This window comes from Alexandromys fortis, unplaced genomic scaffold (genome assembly GCF_014885135.2).
Source record: "Alexandromys fortis isolate MF-2015 unplaced genomic scaffold, M_Fortis_MF-2015_v1.1 scaffold_143, whole genome shotgun sequence".
In the NCBI taxonomy this organism is placed as follows: domain Eukaryota; kingdom Metazoa; phylum Chordata; class Mammalia; order Rodentia; family Cricetidae; genus Alexandromys; species Alexandromys fortis.
Window position 1 is genome coordinate 631,056 of NW_026068044.1, and position 23,473 is coordinate 654,528.

General features: G+C 46.7%; 1 protein-coding gene across 7 annotated transcripts in view; it reads right to left on the reverse strand.

Moving 5' to 3' along the window:
- The window catches only part of Dlgap1 (DLG associated protein 1), a 672,355-nt gene that overhangs the window by 34,904 nt on the left and 613,978 nt on the right, over positions 1 to 23,473 (reverse strand). For all 7 annotated transcript variants that reach the window (XM_050166170.1, XM_050166171.1, XM_050166169.1 and 4 more), the window contains 2 exons: positions 16,227 to 16,597; positions 11,925 to 12,016 (listed from right to left, as the gene is read on the reverse strand). In XM_050166170.1, coding sequence (XP_050022127.1) covers positions 11,925 to 12,016; positions 16,227 to 16,597 — 463 coding nt within the window. The remainder of the gene's footprint in view (positions 1 to 11,924; positions 12,017 to 16,226; positions 16,598 to 23,473) is intronic.

Genomic DNA, 23,473 nt, shown 5'->3' on the forward strand with positions numbered 1-23,473 from the left:
TATATATGTAGAGCCAAATCTTGGCCTTGGATTTGGTAATGATTTCTTTTTTAAAAAATTATTATTAGTTTATTATTATGTGTATGGGTGTTCTGTCTGCATGTATGTCTGTGCATCATATCATCATATTCATGCCTGGTGCCCAAACAGAAAAGGCCATTGGATCTCCTGGGACTAGTATTACAAATGGTTCTGAGCTGCAATATGGGGTGCTAGGGACTGGGTCAGGGTTCTCTGGAAGAGCAGCCAGGGCTCATAGTCCCTGGTTGCCCATCTCCCCAACCCCTTGGGAACGATTTCTTAAGCAGGATACTGAAAATATAAGCAACAAAACAAAGATAAAAACCGGACATTTTCAAAATTGAAAACTCTGGTGTCCCAAACGACCCTATATGAGTGGGAACCCAGCTCACAGAATGTAGGGAAACAATACATTTTAAATTTTATAAAGATCCGGTGTATATTTGTATTTGTATATAAAAACATGCAAACAATTCTTAAAATACTAACAGAAGAACAACCCAATTTGTATAAGAAAAGGGAAACAACTTGAACAGACGCTCTACAAAGAGACATATGATTGTCCAATATATTCACGATAAAACAACCAATATCATTGTTCATTAGAGAAACTCAAACTCTAATGAGTTACCACTGCACACCCACCAAGACGACACAGAAGGAAAAAAAGGTAGTAACAAGTGTTAGTGTTCCTCAACCAAACACAGAACTCGCGAGGTTTTCCCTGAACTCACGGTATAGACCAGAGTGGCCTCAAACTCACAGAGATGTCTCCGGAGTGCTGGGATCACAGGCATGTGCCCCTAAAGCTAGCAAGTTGTTGCTGTACGCTTTTCAAACATTTGCTTCCTTTGTATGTGCATATGTGCGGGGGTGTGCCCATGCCCCTGCACGTGTATGGAGGTCAGAGGCCAATTTATGGACCTTGGTTCTCTCTTTCTACCATATAGGTCCCAGGGATCAAACTCAGGTAGCTGGCGCGGGACTCTCTGGCATGGGCTTTTCATCACGAAGAGAAAACTTAGGTTGTGATGTTCCTCTTTTCTGTTTCATTTGATTGTTTTATGCGCACGGGTGTTTTGCCTGCAGGGATGACTGTGTGCCACAGGTGTGTCTGACGTCTTTAGAGATCACAAGAGGGTGTCAGATCTCCCGGGACCTGTAGTGACAGAAGTTGTGAGCTGCCATGTGGGTGCTGGGAATCAAACCCACTTTAACTGCCAGAAAGGCCAGTGCTCTTAGCAGCTGAGCCATCTCTCCAGCCCCTACTTTTCTTAGTACTGATTTATTCAACAGTACACAATCCTTATTTTAAAAAAAGACAGTATAAAGAGAAGAGCTACGGGCACCACAGATGCAGGTGGTTTTTGTTTTTCTAATTACTCCGAAGCCCATCCGTTATAAATTGTTCCCACATCACTCTGTCTCTGCCTCTGAGTAAATCTGCATAGTCCTTTTATCGGGAGGGCAGTAATCACCTCCCTTTCTGGGTCCACTGCTGGGGTCAGAATCACCAGTGGGCCCAGTGACAAAGGGCAGTTTAGAGTCACCAGGCGAATGCGATCCTTCTTCGGGGAAGGAGCCCCCTGGGAGCCCCAGGCTTTCTTACCTTAGTCAACAGAAAGGATTACAGTCCTGGAGCGGCCAATTATCAGCTTGGAAGCCTAGAAGACTTCACAGGAATTCCTGAGAGCCGGCAAAAGGCTGGGGCAGCCGTAGGAGGCCTTTCACCCAGGGCTGTGGAGGAGGGATCCGCCCTTCATGTCAGCAAATATACACACCCCTTGGATCCTGGGGATAGCACAGCTAGCAGGAACTGGGGGACAGCTGATGTTGACAAAGGTGATGAGTTTGGTTTAAGAGAACAGCCTCCTTGCAAAAAGTGACTCGGGGCGTTAACACAACTGACCTTTGGACAGCATGGTCCCTACTGTGACGCTGTCCAGCAGAGGGGACATGGCACATGGGTTAACCATGGTATTCTGAGGATGTCCTGGCGGCCCACAAACTGCGATGTTCCATGCCCATGCCTCTTCTTGGACCAGATCTCTGCCTAGTGTATCTTGTTTATGTATTTCTTTATCAACAGCCTCTGAACTAATTTGTTTGAACTCAGAACTCTGAAGTCCCCTGCTCAGCAATCAGTCAGGTGGGTTTCTAGGCCGGTTGTTACCTAAACAACTTTCAAATTAAAGACCATTCAGAAAGGCCAGGAGTGTCCTGGCCTCTTGCATATTTCTTTCTTTCTTTCTTCTGGCTCTGTTTTCTCTCTTTTCTCACTTTTTGTGAGGCTGGCACTTCTTAGCCTTCAGTCTGTTTGGGGAAGGAAGCCTGGGTTATTATCAGATATGCAGTGTGAACACAGCTGGCTCCTCATTAACACTACATAATTGGTGTGTGTGTGTGTGTGTGTGTGTGTGTGTGTGTGTGTCCAGTCACCATGAAGGAATCTCAACCGCCCAATTCCGCCTTGTAAGATGGGATCTAAATGAGCCGCCACCAGCGGAATTACAGAAAGGAACTGTAGAAGAAGATGAAAGAAACCCTTCATGTCTGACAACGGGTTTCTTTCGGGGGTCAGCCACTGATATCTTTGTGCGAGCCCATTTACTTCACAGAAAGGCCAACTACAAAGTGGCCCGTGGCGTAACATTCTAGAAGGCTAAGCACTGAAATTACAGGCAGCCCTTCTAGGGGATCAATTAACTTGTTTATTTCTTTAGTTGTTTGTGTTTTGAGACAGAGTCTCACTATACAGTCTGTCTCACTGTGGAGTGTAGGCTGGCCTCAATTCACCGAGATCCACCTACTCTGCCTGGAGAGTGCCGGAATTAAAGACGTATGCCGTCACGCCCAGAGTTGCCAATAATTTCTCAAGAAAGTATTACAAAGGTTTAGTAGTTGAGAGCTCACAATGCTCTTTCAAGAGGACCTGAGTTCAGTTCCCAGACCCAAACCTGATGGCTCTGGTCTCTGCGGGCACTTGCACTGGTGTGCACAGATGCCCATACAGATGCATACACATAATAAATCCTTTAAAATGACTAATGTTTGTATGTGTGTGTGAATGTATGCATGTACATATGTGACTGTATGTGCATGTGTGTGTATATGTGTTATGTGTGTGTGTATATGTGCACACACGTGTGCAGGTTTGTTAAGGTCAGAGGAGATAGCTCTCTCTTTTAGGTTGGTTTCAGGGAACTCAGGTCATCAGGCTTGTGTGGCGAGCGCCTTTTCCTATTAAGACAATACCACTGCACTGTCAGCCAGAGATGGGCGAGCATCAGGGCATTTCTAAGAAGACTTGCTTGACTGTGGGGGAAGTTTCTGAAGAAAAATATAAGATTAAGGTGGTCTCTCTCTCTCTCTCTCTCTCTCTCTCTCTCTCTCTCTCTCTCTCTCTCGTCTGTTTATTTGTTTTTCGAGACAGGGTTTCTCTGTGTAACATCCCTGGCTGTCCTGGAACTCACTCTGTAGATGGTTCAAGGTTGGCCTTGAACTCATAGAGATCCACCTGCCTCTGCCTCTTAAGTGCGGGATTCAAGGCATGCGCCACTACCTACTAGCGACCCTTTCTGTTTAAATTATTATTTTACTTTATGTGTATGGCTGTTCTGCTTGCATGGGCGTCTGTGCAACATGTGTGTCCCTGGTGCCCATGAAGGCCAGAGTAGGGCATCTGGAACTGGAGTCATAGACCACTGTGAGCTGCCATGTAGATGCTGGTAACTGAACCCAGATCCTTCGGAAGAGCAGCCCGCTTTACCTCTGAGCCATCTCTCCAGCCCCCTCCTCTTGTTCTTGAAGAAAAGGTTATACTATTGCTTTCTTTAAAATTTCTGCATGCATATGAGCATGTGTGTCCCACAGTCTACACACGTGGAGGTCGGAAGACAATGTTTGGAGTCAGTAACTTCCTTCTGTCATGTCTGCATGCTGGGTGCTGAGCGACTCTGAGTCCTGAGCCTTCGCAGCAGCCCTGCTCTTTTATAGCTTTGTCTTTACAGCCATGCTGTGCGGCACAATCCTGGGAAACATGAGGAGAGCATCCCGCATGCCCGGCACTGCGCTGAATGTTTCATATGCCAAACAACACATCCCCACAACCACTGATGTTGATACTATTATCCATCCTCTCTTTCACAGTTAATACGTCTAAGTTCTTAGAAACGGTTTGGAGTTCATAGCAAAATTCTATAAAATGTCAAGTTCCCATGAACCTCCTCTTCATTTAGATATCAAAACCCTTCACTAGAATGTTATATTTGGTGCAAATGGTACCTCTTCGTTACCAAATGATGGTGTTCATTGGGGTTCACTTGCTTTGGCTGTTTGTTTCCCACTCAGCTCCCCGCCCCCCTTCTTTTGTAGACAGGGTGTCATTTAGCTCATCTGTGTAGCTGAGGTTGGCCTTGGGAGAGTTCTCTTCTTAACCTCCCAAGTCCCGAAATTACAGGTTTGTGTGACCACGCCCAGGCAGAGTTCAGTCTTGGTATCTGTTGTGTGTTCTGCTGCTTCCGATAAATGCGCTCTAACATGTAGGCTCCATCATAGTTTGGTACAGAGGAGTTCACGGCCCCGAAAATTCTGTGTTGCCTCTAGCCATCCCTTGGCACCCCCAACCCTTGGCAGCCACAAACCATCTCTGTTTCTACTATGGCGTTCTCTTTAACGCCAGCTGAACACAATGATATGGTGTGTCATCTGTTTACATTGGCTTGTTGTGGGGCAGCACTTTCCTCCTTGGTTGTTTGTTTGTTTGTTTTGTTTCTGTTTGTCCTGCGTGACAGCTTTTCTGGTTCCTTTTTATTTTAAGAATTTTTTTAAAAAAAGATTTATTTATTTTATGTGTATGGGTATTTTGCCTGCATGCTTGATGCCATGAATTTCCTGGACCTGGACTCACAGAGAACCATAAGCTGCCGTGTGGGTGCTGGGAATTGAACTGGGGTCCTCTGGAGGAGCAGCCAGCGCTCCGAACCACTAAGACATCGCTCCAGACCTTGTTTTGAGAATGCTACCATATGTTTATTTATTTGCTGTGTGCGTGAGTGTGCTTGTGTGTGTACCTGTGTGTGCGTGTGTGCAGGAGGAGGGTATCTGGGGGTATCTGGTGTTATCCCCCCCCGCCCCCTCCCATCACTCCCCATTTGTCCCTCTGAGGAAAGGTCTCCCTGAACTTTGGGTTTGTTTTCTCAACTAGGCCGAAAGATCAACGAGCCCCTGGGATCCTTTCTCTACGGAGCCAGGGCTGGCTGGGGAGACAGGCATCTGCGGAGAAACTGGATTGCTATGTGGGGCTGGAATCTGAACCCCAGTCTCCTCACTGCAGAGTAAGTACTCTTGACTGCCGAGCCAGCTATCTTTCCAGGTCTGTGGTACCATTCATTTTGAGACGGTCTCACTCTGTAGTCCTGACTGGATTGGTGCTGACTGCGTAAACCAGGCTAGCCTCGAACCTCCTGCCTCTGCCTCCTGAGTGCTGAGGTTTAAGGCACCCGTGTCTGATACCTTTTTAAAAAAGCTTCAACTATTAGCTCCTTACCTGGATGTACGGGGAGCCCGGCCGCTGCACAGTATTCTAAGAGCAGAGTATGGTAAGAAATTGCCAGACTGCTGTCTTACATGGCTAAGGTTCCCATTCCCACCCAAGACTGCCGTGCATCCCTATTGCTCTGAGCTCTCAGGATCGGGGACCATGAGCAGCCTTTCAGACAGGAGGGTGGTGTCTATCTGTCAGTGTGTGTCTGTCAGGCCTGCTGCTTGTCTGCTTGGGCAGCGCTGAGGACTGAACCCAGAGCCTCGCGGATTCTAAGTGAGCACTACAGGATGGAGTTACAACCCAGCCTTGTGCATGTCTAATTTTTTTTTTGTAGATTTTTTTTAATGTGTTTGAATGTTTCGTATGTCCATAGCATGCATGCAGTGCCCACAAAGGCCAGAAGAGGGTGTCAGATGCCCTTGGAACTAGAGTTACAGATGGTTGTGAGACACATTCTGGGTGCTATGAACTGAATTACAGTTCTCAGTAAGAGCAGCCATGCTTTTAGCCGTTGAACCCTATCTCCAGGCCCCATTTCCAAAAAAGTTTAAATTTTATTTATTATTAATCATCAATAATAATAATAATAGAAGCATCATGAAAGTTGGTTCCAAACTTATCCCACAAGATCAGCAAGATCCTACTATCCAAATCCAAAACATAAGAAAACTGCAAATCAGTATTATGAACACAGATATAAAAATCTTCAACAAGATATAATGAAATTGCTGGGTGGCCGTGGTGCAGGCTTTAATCCCAGAACTCAGGAGGCAGAGGCAATCGGATCTCTGAGTTTGAGGTCTACTGAGTAAGTTCCAGTACAACCAAGGCTACACAGAGAAATCCTGGCTCAAAACACAATAACAGGGGGCTGGAGAGATGGCTCAGTGGTTAAGAGCATTGCTTGCTCTTCCAAAGGTTCTGAGTTCAATTCCCAGCAACCACATGGTGGCTCACAACCATCTGTAATGAGGTCTGGTGCCCTCTTCTGGCCTGCAGACATACACACAGACACAATATTGTATACATAATAAATAAATAAATAAATAACAACCCCCCCCACAATAACAACAAAGTATATATGTGTGTATATATATAATATGTATATATATTATATATATATGTATATCCACATCTCGAGAGAGAAAGAAATGGAAACTAAATGAACTTCACCTCAGGATCAATTCTAATTTATCAGAGGCATACAAGTCTGGTTCAACCTTTGAAAAACAACTGGTACATAAACATGCCAAAGAAGCCAGGCTGTGGAGGTGCATACCTTTAATCCCAACACTTGTGAGGCAGGCAGATCTCAGTGAGTTCAAGGCCAGTCTGGTCTGCAAAGTGAGTTCCAGGACAGACAGGACTGTTTCACAGAGAAACTCTGTCTTAAAAAATCAGGAAAAAAAATAAAGCCAAAGGAAAGCAATCACATGGTCACATCGGCGTGTGCATAAAGTGCCAGGGTTCTAACACCCGTTCATCATAAGAGAAAGCCGCCTCTTTATGATAAAAGAGAACTAGAGCCTGGGGGGTGGCTCACTGGGAAAAGATCCTTGCCACCAAGCCTGGCACCCCTTGACCCACGTGATGGAAGGAAAGAAGTCTGCCCTCCGACCTCCGCACGTGCACTGCCATACACGTATAAACACATATGTGCACACACGCACAGATAAATATAATGTTAAGAGTTTTTTTCAAACCTCTTGTAAACGAGGCATGGAGTAGAACTCCTGTCACTCACAGAACACCTGCAGCTCGCCTTGTGACCCCTGGAAATGCGAGTTTCCGTGCCACGAGAAAGGCAAAGAAGCCCACGAGGGCATATTACATGGGTGGAGGAAGACGGCATCAGTGGCTTTTGTTCATAGATCACAAGGCGACATATGTAGAAAATGATGTAGAAAAAGATAGTTAGAAAATTCCTGCCATTTACATAATGTGGGATCTGCAAACAAAACTCAGTTCCTCGGAGCCATTTCATCTCTCCAGTCCCTAGGCAGTGCCTCTCTTTATCCCTGATAGCATCCCTTGATCTGTTGTCTGCAGCTGCTCCTCTGTTGGGAGCTGCCGACCCTCAGACCCTGAACTTTCTATGACCCCTTGTTTGCCAGAGTAAACAACTTGTTTTTTCTATGCTTGCAGCTCATCTGAGCGCAAAACCTTCATGAGTTCCTGATAACAAGCAAGTGGTTTCTGGTGAGCTTGCAGTAGAAAATCCTGAGAGCGAGGGCGTGGCTACTAGTTAAGGAGCGCACTATATAAACTGCCTTGGAACATAATAAAATTGGCATTCTTGCTTCCAGAGTGACCCGCCTCTCTGTGAGTTCTTTACTCCCCAGACCCTTGCCTGACTGTGGTTCCAGATGGTGTGGGCTTCACACCCCTGCATTCTTTTTATTAGTCTTAGACCGTGGCTCTGTCTTCCTCAATTTATTTAACTTGTTTTAGATTGATTTATTTTATTAGCCCACATATATGTCTGTGCACCGTGTGTGTGGTACCTATGGAGGTCAGAGGAATATTGGACCTTCTAGAATTGGAATTACAGAGACTTGTGAGTTCCCATGTTGTGTGGGTGCTAGGCACCAAACCTTGGTCCTCTGCAAGAGCAACAAGTGCCCTTAACCACCAAGCCATCATTGGTTGATTGATTGACTGACTGATTGATTTTCAGGGGTGGGTCTCACTATGTAACCCTGGCTGGCTTAGAACTCCCTATATAGATCAGGCTGACCTCAAACTCATAGAGATTCACCTGTCTCTAGCTCCCGAATGCCAGAATTAAAGGTACATACATACCACCATGATACAGGCTCCCAAAACTTGTCTACACTTGAATTTACATGGTAGCCCAGGCACGTCTTTAACTTGCCATCTACATGAATCAGAATTCCAAGTAGCTGAGACTATTACTGACCTGTGCCAATTAGCCTGGCTTAATGAGATGACTTCATAAAGCACAGAAGTCTGAGTTGGTGGGGTTTTCTCCCTGACCTTAAACACTCCCGTCTCTTGTCTGAGACGCTTTGCGATTACTGGGCTTGTAGTTTGATGTCTGACATCACTTTGGGGGCAATTTCTTAGTTGTTCTTGTTTAAATGCCATTTCTGTTCCCCTTCTGTCCCCTTCTCCTGGTGTTCTCGTCTTACGTATGATATGCTTTGTAGCTGTCCTGCTATGGTGAGGCCGTCTGCTCTGTGTTCTCAGCCTTTCCGTCTCTTTGCTCGTGTTTTGGAGTTTTCTATTGTCACATCTTCAAGTTCAGCGATACAGAGATGATTGTACCCTCAAGCTCTGAGAGTTACTATTGATCCCATCAAAGGCTTCTGTGTGGCTTCTGCATTTTGGTGCTCATGAGAGTGCAGACAGCTAGCTCATGGCTGAGCCCAGGGAGCTCATGGCTGAACACAGGGAACTCATGGCTGAACATAGGGAGCTTATGGCTAAACATAGGGCCTGCACATGCTGAACACAGGGAGCTCATGGCTGAACACACACAGAGAGCTCATACAGGGTCTCACACTCTGAGCACAGGGAACTCACAACAGGGCCTGCACACGCTCACAGTGCAGTCTAACCCCAAGTTATACCCTCAGCTAACAGTCTTCATCTTTGTTACGCGTTTTTCTTAGTCTCCTAGCATTTACTTTGACACTTTCTTGTGATTCCCCTTTCTGCTTACGTTCATCTGTTTTACTTGGAATTTCCCTCCATTCCAGCCCTGAGCATCTTAATCAATGCTTTCAAAGGATTGCTTGTAACAGTGCAACATCCGTGTCACACCTGGCCCTGATATAGATACTTTCCCAAGTGTTTTCCACATCATCCTTGTCACACCTGGCCCTGATATAGATACTTTCCCAAGTGTTTTCCACATCATATCTTTAACCACTTGCGGTGCCTTACTACGTCTGGACAAGTGGACATGATGCATGCATGGCATGAGAGAAAACATGGTAACTGGCCCGAGTCAGTCGTGGGAAGGTGTGTGGCAAATATGTCTGTCCTATAAAACTGGGGTTGTCTTCCCTCTTTGTGACCCTATCCCCTGGACTGTGAACTTCATGGGAGTGCCTCAGTTATTTCTCTCTTTTATTTGGGATAAGATAGCTGAGGGGGAGATGGTGGTGAGGTGGGGGGCTGGGCAGATCCCATCCCTTACATGTGAAGCTGAGGACCGTAAAGGGGAATCCCTCTTCCCTACGTAGGATGAAACTCCAGCAGGGGAACCCCCCACCATGACATCAACGACATCGTTCTTGCTGAGTGCAGGCCCAGTTTAAAAATGGTCCCCTTCGCTTTCCTCTTCCTGCTGCCTATATGGGATTGTCCCTCTGTTCACTGTTCAGGCCCAGGAACGTTCCTGAGGTAAAATATACCAAGTACAGGGTGTCCTCAGTTCCTGCCCTAAGTTCTTCCTGGGCAGTTTCTTCTGAGGGGGCAGGAATTGATGACAATGTGGGTTTTCCCTCCCCAGGACTGGTTTAGGCCTGTGGCTGGTCTTCCCTCCCATGTTTGTGATTGTATCTGGTATCTGTCTCCAGTTTCTCTAATCCAGTGTGTGTGCCTGTGTGTAGGGGGAGCAGGGGCAGGTCGTATTGTATCACATGACTTCACTTCTTTAATAGATTTAGGACTTACTTTTTTTTTTTAAGATTTATTTATTATTTATTATGTATACAACATTCTGCCTCGATGTATGCCCACACGCCAGAGCAGGGCGCCAGATCTTAGTACAGATGGTTGTGAGCCACCATGTGGTTGCTGGGAATTGAACTCAGGACCTCTGGAAGAGCAGCCAGTGCTCTTAACCTCTGAGCCATCTCTCCAGCCCCAGGACTTACTTTTAAAGATTTATTTATTTACTATGTGGGGTATCTTGCCTGCTTGCACCACATGCATTCCTGGTGTGATGGACCCCGAAACTGGACCCATCTGGACAGCTTTTAGCAGCCATGTGGGTGCTGGGAATCGAACCTGGGTCTTCTAGAGGAGCAGTCAGTGCTTTTAACTGCTGAGCCACCTCTCCAGCCCCAAGGACATGGTTTGTCTTGTTTGTTTGTTCAGATTTTTACTTATTAGAGGGTACAGGGGTGACTTCCCAGCTCCTGATATGCCAGACTGGAAATTGTCACCCTTTTACACTGAAGGACTCCAAGTACAAGGATGTGCAGTTTTAGGTTCAAGGTCCCTCAGGCGAGGATTGGGCAGAGGTTAGATACAGCAGGAGAGGAATGGCGTAGCTCTATTGTTTAAAAATTGGTAATTTTTAATTGTGTGTGTGTGTGTGTGTGCACACTCGAGAGACTCAGAGCACACACCCACACTCAGATGTGTCGGCTCTCCCAGAGCTGGAGTGTCAGGCAACCGTGAGTAAAGGGTTGTGGGTTCTAAGAACCAAAACTGGGTCCCCCATATTGTTTAATCTTTGCTCTGTGGCAACAGGACATCTGAGTCCATAAGTTCATAGAATCTTATTTGTAAAATGAAAATACTGGGTGTCTAGGGAGATGGCTCAGTGCTCAAAAGCACTGGCTACTCTTGCAGAGGACCTAGGTTTCATCCCCAGTACCCATATGCCAGCTCACAACTGTCTGTAGCTCCGGTTCCAAGGGGTCCAATACCCTCATGCAGGCATACATGCAGGCCAAAACACCAATGCACAGGAAATAAAAATAAATAAAATTAAAAAATGAAAATATTAACATCAGTAGTCAGTTTCAGCAATGGGATTCTGAGATATGATGAAATTGAATTTAACACCTCTGGATGCTAAGATTCTATAGGAAGTTTGCTTTCGCTATCAGTGATGTAAAGCTGGGCCTTGGGTCCTTGTGTACTTAAAAAACATTTTTTAACATTTTTTTCTTTTCTCTCTCTCTCTCTCTCTCTCTCTCTCTCTTTCTCTCTCTCTCTTTTGTGTGTGTGTAAGTACACCTGCACTCCCCAGCACATACCCACACACAGACAAATACGCAATTAAAATAAAGCCACATGGCTGGGCACGGTGGCATACACCTTTAATCCCAGCACTCAGAAGACAGCGGCAGACCAATCTTTGTGTATTTGAGGCCAGCTTGGTTTAGAGTTCCAGGTCAGCCAGGGGTACACAGCACAACTCTGTTTTAACAGCAGCTGCAGCAGCAGCAGCAGCAACAACAACGTGATAATAATAACAATACTAATAAAGTAAAATTAATATAGAATGGCTGTGAATTTTACAGAGGGGCTCTGGCAGTTCCACATCTGCCCTCTCCCAAACCTAGTGGCAGGAAGGCAGAGGTTTGTGGAGGATGAGTGTCGCACCACCCTGGCCAGCAGCAGACAGGAAGACAAGGACAAACTGTGGACTCACCACTTCTCCTCTTCGACTTGCACTCCCACGGACTGGAACTTACTGGGCGCCTTATTCTCCCCTGGCTTCTCAGGCTCGTCAGCATCATCCACCTGAGGAAAGCATCAAGCAGACAGGGTTGGTCCTTCCCATCACCTCACTCGAGAGACAAATGCGCTTTCTCCTCAGGCTTCGGTGCTGTGTGGGGATGCTCTAGGACTTAGGATGTCTTTCATATTTGTGCATCTGAAGCCAGCAATCACTACGTTAGTTAGCATGCCCTCTGAGTTTGATAATATTTTTTAAAAACACGCACACACATCTGTGTATGTGTGTGTGTATCTGAGTATATGTATGTGCACCATGTATGTGCAAGTGCCTGGGGAGGCCAGAAGGGGGCGACAGATCCCCTGAAACTGGAGTCACAGGCTGTGAGCCATTATGTCAGTGCCGGAACTGAACCCTGATGCTCTGCAAAAGCAACAAGCGCTCGTAACTGTGGAGCCATCTCTCCAGCCCCCAACTCTGCTGATTTTTAATAAAACACAGTTTTACATTGGGCGGTGGTGGTGCACACCTTTAATCCCAGTACTGGGAGGCAGAGGCAGGTGGATCTCTGAGTTTGAGGCTAGACTGGTCTCCAAAGCAAGTTCTAGGGTTACATAGAGAAATTCTGTCCTGAAAAAAATAAAATAAAAAAGAAAGAGAGAGAAAAGGTGGGCTGATGAAATGGCTCAATGTGTACAATCACAGGCTACCAACTGGAATTGAATCTCTAGGAGCCACGTGATAGAAAGAGAGAACCAAGTCCCACATTCGGTCCCCTGACTTCTTGAAGTGAGACACCCCACCCCCCACTAAATAAATAACCAAACGTAATAAAAGAAAAAAAATTAAAGCAAAGTATAGAGTATATACTTGTAAGGTATATGCTAATATCAGGGCAAAAAATAAGGAATAAGCAAAACATATATTTGCTAGAGTATTCACAAAAATCAGTATATGCAAATACTGAGTTTATTGATTTCCCCCCAAAAGAGAACTGATTGGTTATTGATCACAACTTGTGCAGGAATCTATTCATCATATATATTTTTTTTAAGTTTTTGGGGGCTAGAGAGATGGCTGTGAGGTTAGGAGCACTGACTGCTCTTGCAGGGGAGCCACGCCCACGGTGGCAGACATCTGTCTGTAACTCCTACTCAAAGGTAGCCAATGCCTTCTTTTTAACCTCCACAAGCTCCGGCATGCACCCAGGCACATTTCGCAGACAGGCGCACACAAAATAAGTAAATAAAAGCTAAACAGTGCTTTGAGTTTTGAATGATGGATTAGCTATTGAAAATAATAGGAAAAAGAACGGACTAAACGCTGAGGAAACAAAAAGCAAGCGATCATTCCGTGACACTAATTTAGTTCCAGATAGAAGGGCAGGCATTTTAATTGCCATGGTGAAGCGTGTTACATCAACTTTCTCACTGTAACCATGGCGATGTGCATGGTCGAGCGGTACTGAGCATATTCATATTGCCGTGCAGCCACCACCAAGAGCCACGGCAGAACTGTTCAGCATGCCAAGCAGAGACCTGTGTCCACAGGAATCTAGGTTGCGTGTGTCTCGTGATATGGGATGAGGTGGGGTGCCTGCCGTGGTGTTCCCGTGGAGTTCGGAGGACAACTCTCAGGAGCACGGGCTCTGGGTCTCAAGCTCAGATGATCAAGCTTGTGCAGCAAGAGCCTTTCCCCTCAGAACCATCTTGCCAGCCTGGAATTTAAAGCTTTAAACCCCTCATTCTTGGGTGAGCAAGATGGTTCATTGGGAAAAGGCACGCTGCCAAGCCTGTCAAGCTGAATTAGACCCTGGGGCCCGGATAATGGAAGCAGAGAACCCCCTCCTGTAAGTTCTTTTCTGACCCTACATGCATGCTGGGGTGCATATTCCCCCACTCTTCTACACACACGATAAATAAAATTAAACATCTTTACTGTTTCTTAGCGCTGGTGATGTATGCCTGTAATCTCATCATTTGACAGGTAAGGGCATCTCTTAGTGATGGAAGGGAAATTTAGCTGCCAGTGGGAACCAGGAGATGGGGGCAGGGGGTTGGCTTGGTCTCGTGACTCCTATGATGTCACCTACTCCCCAGCTTCAGTGTGATAAGCTCTTTGGAAGACCCCACCACTTGCACTATGGTAACCTGGAGGCTCTTGGAGGGCATCTGACTCCCCTCTATGAGGGAAGGATTAATGGTCCTTAAAGGGGAACTCTGCAGAATGAACTGTGAAAGTACAACATCAGGGTGAAAATGTGCCCACGCCTGGCCTTCAGCTGTGCCAAGAGTGGGTTCAGTGTGTCTGTGACCCATGGTCTGCCCTGTAGAGAGATGTCTGTCCAACAGGCACCTGCAGAAGGCACCACAGACATGGATGCGTCTTAGGGTCCCCCAGATGGGTGCAAAAAAAACAAAGGAGGGGCTGGCGAGACGGCTCAGTGGGTAGCGGACCTACGGCTTGGCCTCAGGACTTGAGTTTCGTGCCTAGGACCCACATGGTAGAAGAAGAGAATCGAGTCCTGAGAGTTGACCTCTGACCTTCACATGTGTGCTGCTGCAAGTGTGTGTGTGTGTACACATACAATAAATAAGATCAGATGATCAGATGGGTGTTATTTTAGAAAACCCACAACACAGAAAATATTTCCTTAGTACTTCCGCTGTGGAGCATGAGTTGGGAAAAGGAAAGAGAGCAAGGAACCGAGAAGTTTCATGAAACGCACGATTAAATAGCCAACGACGACCCTGGGCTTTCCACACTAGTAGTAGCTCCGCCCTTGGTCTGCTACATCTGTGAGTGATGGACCACGTTTTGTTCTCATATGGCATTTCAATAGGGTTAGGCATAGGGCAACCTGATGGTGACCACAGCGATACCACGCCAGGTCGTCTTTACAAATTTGGTATCATGAGCGTGCAAGTGTGTGTGTGTGAATGTGCATGAGTGTGCATGCATGTGGGTAAGTATGCGTGTGTGTATGAGTATGTGTGAATGTGCATGAGTATATGTATTGTGTGAATGTGTGTGCCTGTGAGGATGTGTGTATGTAATATGTGAGTGTGGGTGAGTCCGTGAGAGTGCATGTATTGTATGAGTGTGTGTGTGTGTGTGTGTGTGTGTGTGTGTGTGTGTGTGAGCACGGGCCACAGCACTGCACTGGAGGTGGAGGACATGCTGTAGGTGGTGGGTCTCTCCTTCCTCCCGTGGATTCTGCAGATTGAGCTCAGGCTTGGCAGAAGTATCTCTATGTCCTAAGAAGACACCAAGGACACCACAGAACTGGCATACATAGGAACTCACTGTGGCAGCAGGCACGGGGCCTGCATGGTGCTGAGCCAGATGGGCTCCCGGTGCTGAAAGAAGCGGGCACGAGCCCCATCCTAGCCCACAGCTACCTAAGTGGACATCGGCTTGCAAAGGAAAATTCATTCTCTCCAATGGAGTCTCACTGGGTGGACAAACCACTCGGAAGGGGAGGCCCCGGCCCACAACTACACGAACTCGGTGGTGGGTTTTGGAGGTTTTTGTCTGTAATGCTTTGTCTAGGATTTTTTCTTTTTTAAAACTTACAGGTCGGGGCTAGAGAGATGGCTCAGAGGTTAAGAGCACTGGCTGCTCTTCCAGAGGTCCTGAGTTCAATTCCCAGCAACCACATAGTGGCTCACAACCATCTGTAATGGGATCTGGCGCTCTCTTCTGGTCTGCAGGTATACATGCAGACAGAACACTGTATACATAATGAATAAATACATCTTTAAAAAAAATAAAATAAAACTTACAGGTCTTTTGTTTTATGTTTCGTATGGGAGCTCAGTGTGTCGACAGGTGTATCTACATCTATACATATTTCTTGTGCTTTTTCTTTGGTCCCTTTTTTTCTTTCTATTTGATTTCTCCTGTTTTGGCTTATTTATTTCTGCTTTATTTTATTTTTATGTGCCTGTTGTTTCCTAATGAGACAGAGAAAGAAAGCATGTGTATTTGGCCAGGAGGTGGGGAGGATCTGGGAGGAGTTGGGTCAAAACAAAACAAAACAAAAACAAAACAGCAAAACTGGCGCATTTTTTTAATCCCAGCACTCGGGAGGCAGAGGCAGGCGGATCTCTGTGAGTTCGAGACCAGCCTGGTCTACAAGAGCTAGTTCCAGGACAGGCTCCAAAGCCACAGAGAAACCCTGTCTCGAAAAAAAAAAAAACAAACAAACAAAAAACTAGGAAGAGGTACACATCCTAGTACTCAGATTGTTTCAAGGGTCCAGGGAGCTGTTACCTGTATCCCGATAGAGAGGCATCGGTTTTTCTTGAAGTCTTTCTTCCTGTCCTCGGTGGCGACAGTGGCTATGGTGGTGGCGGTGGTGGCAGCGGCGGCATTATTGCCCATGTGCTGACTCGCTGGGCCGTGGATCTGGGCATTTGCGGCCTCGATGGCGGCCGTCAGAGCCTTCATACTGTCCAGGCTTTCGGTGGAGTTGCTGAGGCCAGACTGGCTGATCATGTCTCCGCGCTGGCCCTGTCCGTCCATGTAGGCGTCCTGCGCAGACTCTGTACTACTCTGAGCTGTGATAGAAATGAAGGGTTTCGTGGTGGCTCTGGGTGGGACTGGAGGTGGTGTCTTCTTATATGTTGTAATGCAAGATGACACTGGAAGACAGCGAAAACAGGCACCGTGATTTCTGCGTGCGTTTCAAGCTTCTGACATCGTCAGTGACAGACAGCCCCTGCAAATCGCGGCACGGGAAAACACTCTCAGGCGCTGAACTTGAACACAAGTCCATGGGCAGAATAAGTGAGGTCTTTGCTGGGGTCGGGTCAGGGCTGGGGGTGGGGGTGGGGGTCATAGAGATGCTGCTTAGGGGTAACACACCACAAAGTAGTGAGAGGAGAAGCCTGGAAAATGCCCACCTCGGAAATGGACGTTTCTAAATGGAAGTTATGCATCAACGTGAACTAGATTGGTCAGTGGCAGTAGCTCAGGTAGCAAGGGAGAAAAGGAGTGGAAGCTCAGAACAACACATACAGCTAATGCCAAACAAAGCAGCCGGCTGGAGTTGATTTGGGTGGTTGGTAATTAACACTGAGGAGGAAATGAGAGGTTGGGAGCACCTGCACGCACACCCTAGTGAGTGTGGCAAGCTTGGGCCACATCAGCCACCGTAGCTCCCCAGATTATACCTGCCAACACTGAGTTCCTCCCTGCCTCCTAATGCCTCTCTCCCATCCTCTGTGGTTTCTGTCTGTTTTCCTACCTATCTGCCCTCCTGTCCCCGTCCCTCCCACCCTTTGTTTCAGAAGCTTTGTTTGCTGGGCACAACTGCTCACTAAGAGGAACCCCCATCCCTACCCCCAACACAATTTTATAACACACTTGTTTATAAACTGACTCTGAGAATCTCTCGGTCTCTATATTGCCTCCTTGAAGAGTCAAGCTAAGCCTTCCTTCAGGGCGACTTCAGCAAGTCAAGTGTCTGAATGCATTCACCCTAGGCTGCTATTTCCTTGTCCGCCCTGAGGCTCCAAACATCTGGCCACAGTTTTTCAGCCTCCTGGAGAACTATGGCTGCTTCTCTGCTTCCCATTTGTGGAGCATGGTTCAGAAAAAAAGGGACATAAAGAACCATTTCCCCGTAGGACCTTCTGCCAGCAAAGAGCAAGCCCTGGGCAGTGTTCGGAATTCCGTTCCCACTGTTTCTCCGTTCAGCTCCCATACCTTCCCCATGCACACACGGCCGGTACCTCTGTGTTTACAGCAAACCCACACGACTCTATCTTGTCGCCTTGGGTCCTAGCTACCACTTGGATAATCTCACCTAAAAAAATACTCACTTCTGTATCGCCCATGCTTCCTCAGGTTACTAAAAAACCAAAATCCTTAGTCAGGGTTCGAGATTAGCCTGGTCTACAGAACAAGTTCCGGGACAGCCAAGACTATAGAGAGAAACCCTGTCTCGAACCGCTCCCCAAATAAAATAAAATAAAATAAAATTCTCTGATGAACCATAAACAAAAGGGCCCCATTTCTCCGTCCTGTCTCTGCTGTTCTGTGACTCAAACAATTTCCTTAACGATAAAAGAAAGGGTCACAGCAATGTTGTTTTCCTAGGCATTGTCTGAGAATCGAAGGAAGAAACCATGTGTTGTCATGTTACACTATCACATGCTCAGGAGGTGTGAACATACGCAATGGGGTCACCTTCGTTATGTGGTCAGATGCTCAGCAAACACAAAGAGAAACCTTCTGCATACACTGACTTCCAGGCTCTCCCGCGGATCCCAACACTGAGCGATAGACAATTCAGGTCAACTCCCTCTTTTCCCTTTTTTCTAGCTAATGCTCCTGAGGAATAAAAGTCCTCCAGGAGAAGATCCCACCGGAAGATGTCCCTGGTGCCTTCGGGGTCACAGCAAGAGCCTGCCTGGACTCAGGTCCAACCCATTGTCTCACAGCTGAGCCTCTCGCTAAGTTCAAGGAGCTGGAGGGGACCGCTAAGTTGTCTCACTCGGCTTGGTTCATGTACCTCTAGCCCCTGTGATGCACCCTCCTGCCTCCCAGAAAGAGGTAAAGGTGGCAGCTGTGTTTGTGATACCCCTGTCTTAGTCATCTATCTGACGGCCCAGAGAGGTTCAAGAGGGGCGAGGGCCATATTTAGGATATCCACTCCCACCTGAATCTCAGATCACGACACGATTTCTTTCTGTGTAGCTTTGAAGCCTGAACTGGAACTCGCTCTGTAGACCAGCCTGGTCTCGAAATCACAGAGATCCGCCTGCCTCTGCCTCCTGAGTGCTGGGATTAAAGGCGTGCACCACCACCGGCTGGCATGACATGACTTCTAAGGCGAGTCTTTACAATATGAACTTATTATTTCACTCAATAGCTACCTACTGTCAGGACCTTCGGCCCACCCCTTCCCAGCGCACAGGGTCTGCTATTTTTTTTATTTATTTATTATGTGTACAGTATTCTGTCTGCAGGCCAGAAGACGGAACCTGATCAACACAGATGGTTGTGAGCCACCATGTGGTTGCTGGGAATTGAACTCAGGACCTCTCTCTGGAAGAGCAGGCAGTGCTCTTAACCTCTGAGCCATCTCTCCAGCCCCACAGCGTCTGCTCTTATAGGTTATTGATTTACCGCTTGCTCTGACCCCTTCTGCTTTCTCCTTGTTATACAGATCATCAGACAGACAGACAGCTGTTCATCTGTCTATGTGGGTCTGACTCCAGAAACAAATCAAGTGTACTTTAAGCAACAACAACAACAACAACAACTTAGATTGGTGCATTAAAAAAATCATTTCATTTTCTGTAATATAGAGAAAAAGTCCTGCCATGGTTACATCCCAGTATCTCCAATGCCCTGGCTGGCTTTGCCTCCTGCCGTGTCCACACACTTCCCAGACCAGCTGCAGTTTTCCTAGAGTCAGACTGTTCGGGGGCAACACTGGGGACACGCTACCACCGCTCCGAGATGCAAAGGTGATCAGAATCTGAGATTGTCCTACTATTTATTTATTTATTTATTATGTATACAGTGCAGGCCAGAAGAGGGTACCAAGTCTCATTACAGATGGCTGTGAGCCACCATATGGTTGTTTGGGAATTGAACTCAGGACCTTTGGAAGAGCAGGCAAAGCTCTTAACCACTGAGCCATCTCTCCAGCCCCATTGTCCTACTTTAACAAAGAGGGTCAGGAGCATGGCTGGGGCTTGCTGGCCTCCTGCTTACCTCCATGTTCAGGGAGAGACCCTGTCTCAAAAGAATAACATGGACAGTTATGGATCAGGCTAGGCAGGGTCCATTCTGGCCTCTGTGTATACGGGTACTTTGTACCTGCAGACAGACTTGTGAATACAATGTACATAGAGCTAGAGATAGACAGATGATAGATAGATAGATAGATAGATAGATAGATAGATAGATAGATAGATAGATTATAGATAGATGATAGGCAGATAGATGATAGATAAATGATAGGTTGATAGATGATAGACAGATGATAGATGATAGATAATAAGTAGATAGATAGATGATAGGTAGATGATAGATAGACAGATAGATCATAGATAGATGATAGACAGATAGATGATAAATAAATGATAGGTTGATAGATGATAGACAGATGATAGATGATAGATAGATAATAAGTAGATAGATAGATGATAGGTAGATGATAGATAGACAGATAGATCATAGATAGATGATAGATAAATGATAGGTTGATAGATGATAGACAGATGATAGATAGATGATAGGTTGATAGATAGGTTAATCATAGATAGACAGTAGGTAGATGATAGATATTAGGTAAATGATATATAATAGAGGCTAGGTAGATCATAGATAGATCATAGATAGCTAGATGATAGAGAGGAGAGAGTCAGAGTCAAACCAAGACTTTACGAACAACAGATTTCTGTCATTTCAGTTAAATTTTTAACACTGACTATTTTTTTTCTTCTACAGCATCTCATATGGATCAGAATGGCCTTGGATTTGCTTTGCAGCTGGCCTTGAACTCCTGATTCTGTTTTGATGGTCAGGTAGTATAGGTGTGGACTGTGACTCAAGGTTGTCTACATCCTAAATGGAAGTCAGTGTTCCTGTGGAAGCCTCCGGAGGGGCTGGGCTTTCTGGAAGAAGATGTAGCCTCCTCCCATTCTGGCCATCCTGTGAGCTCCTAAGCACAGATGCCAGGTGGCCCAGGACACACAGCAAGCATGGCAGGGACACTCTTTGAACTGTTTCTTTATCCTCGAGTTAAAGTCTATGGTTGTTCTGGGGCGTGCAGGTGCCCGCGGAGGCCAGAGTCACTGGATAGCCTGGAGCTGGCTTTACGGGTGGCTGTGTCTTCAGATCATGGGTGCTGGGAACCAAGTTCAGGTCCCCTGTAACAGCCGCTGAGCCATCTCTCCAGTTACCCCCATAGTGTTCTCTTACTAAGGCTTTCTTGTTGTTGTTTTGAGACAGGGCTTCTCTGTGTAGACCTGGAACTTGCTCTGTTGACCTCTTGTAGTTTTTACTGGCTTAGCTAATGGGTCATGGAACCATGGAGCCATAGGGGGGACCTGTTACTGTGCCTGTAACTGTGATCCTCCTGATATTGGACCTGGCCTCTCTGGAGAGAATGAATGTCTAAGGAGACACTTGTGCTCTCCTCTTTGGCTATAGAGTAATCAGAGTATTGAAAGGAAGGCCCCCAAGATATTAGAATTTCCCCAGAGGAAACAGGAGAAGACCTTGTCTCTCCCACTAGGACTGACTGTTTAGCTGGCCTTGCAGAGGGGGCCTGGAGCCATAGTGGGAATGGGCCATGGACCACACCTTTTGGAACCCACATATCTCCTGCTTCTAGTTACCCTACACTCATGTCAGGACCCCCAAAAGATAGACCGGGGGACACCACTGGACCTCTTTGTCTCCGTGCCCACACTGAATGATTCTCCCTTTTCTGCTTTTCACTATTAATTGGTTTATTGAGGATTGGTGGCAAAACCTGACTTCTTGGGACACAGGCTGTGACAATATACGAGCAGCTCAACAGGGATGACAGATAAAAACATCAGGATGGGTCTGGGGAGGGGGCTATGAGGCTGAGAGCTCTCACTGTTCCCAGCACCCACACGGCAGCTAACAACCATCCCAGAGGACCCAAGCCCTCTTCTGGTCTGTGGGGGTACTACGCACATGGGATGCACAGACACATACAGGCAGACGTCACATACTAAACAACAACAACAACAACATCACCACCTATCCTACTAGCTACATCCAGTCATTCAAACGAGGTGCTGGCGTACACTCTCAGCATTGGCAAGGTGGAGGTAGGCGATCCTAAGCTTGTAATGTGGCTAAACAGTGAGTCCGAGCAACATGAGACCCTGTACGGAAAACAAAACAAGACAAAATACCCTCCAAAATCAGTTCCACAGTGGTCAGAGGACCTTTCTGTATGTAAGCACAGTATCTTAAGGGACTTCTAATGCTGGTGGCTTTGAGTCGCTAGGTCTCTGAAGCCAGGGTCACAGGCTTGCTAACCAAGGGTTTTGCCCCTGAGCCCCAGCCTGCTACTGCACTGAACTCGTATTTAAGCTGTTATTAAGCAAGCCTCAGCTTGCTCAGCCTGAAACCGCATGATAAGAGAGAACCAGGTCCTGCAGGTTGTCCTCTGATCTTCACACGCACACAGGATCACACTTGTGCATGCTAACCAACCTAATGAAAGAAATAAAAAAAAAAAATCAAAACTAACATGGGTCCGTGAGATGCCTCAATGTTTGCTCCTGGCCCAGGACCCACGCGGTAGAAGGTGCGAACTGACTCCCAAAAGTCCTGTCTTTCACATGTATGTATACCATGGCATGCACATGCCCATGTATAAGTACGCATACAAAATAAATAAATAAATGCACTCAATTTTAATTAAAAGCAAAACAAAACAACAACAACAAGAAGCCAGGCTTGGTGGTTATTCCCAGCACTAGAGAGGCAGGCTGATCTCTGTAAATCTGAGGGCATCCTAATCTACACAGTGAGTTCCAGGCTAGCCAAGGCTACATAATGAGACCTTGTCTCAAGAAAACAAACAAGCAAACAAAATCCCCACAAAATAGGTAGCCACGAGTTGTTCTATAGTGAGGGCTCAGTTCCTGGGCGTGTACCAGCACAGAGGAGTCAACTTTCTTTTTCTCCTTTTTAAGATTATTTTATTTTATGTACATGATTCTTGCCTTCATGTATGTCTGTATATCACACGCATGCCTGTTGTCTATGAGATCAGCAGAGTGCACTGGATTCCCTGGTGCTGGAGTTGGGATGGTTGTAAATCATTGTGTGGGTGCGGGGAATTTAACCCACGTTTTCTGCGACTGCTCTGAACCCCTGACCCATCTCTCCAGCCTCAGATCAGTCAATTCTCAGGGGTGCAAAGATAACAGAAATTGTATCAACATTTGATAGATGGGTGACCTTGCTAAAACGACTTTATCTTTCTGAGGGGGTAAAGTCTAGAAAGGCATTTTGAGTAGCAGCGTTCTGCTGAAGGTGACGTGAACCAGACGCAGGAGGAAGCCACCGCTGCACTGCTTGGTAGCAGGGTGTCCCGGAAAAGCATCCTGGCATGGAGGCCACAGTGCTAAGAGAGATGTTTGCTGCCACTGTTTCAAGTCAGGGAACCAGGAGTCATTGTGGTCACACAGTTTACAGTGATGTGCTCGGCCAGGCAGGAACCCACCGGGTGCCAGACTGTCCCGGCCCTTCACTGGGCAAAGAAGCCAAGATGAAGAACGAGCAGAGATTCTCCTAATCACAGACGACAGTAACACTGGACACTGCTAAGAACGTGAAGGTCTCATGCATGAGGAAGAGCCCAGTACAAACCCACATCCTATTTCTTATCCTTCCTTCCTTCCTTCCTTCCTTCCTTCCTTCCTTCCTTCCTTCCTTCCTTCCTTCCTTCCTTCCTTCCTCCTCCTCCTCCTCCTCCTCCTCCTCCTCCTCCTCCTCCTCCTTCTTCTCTC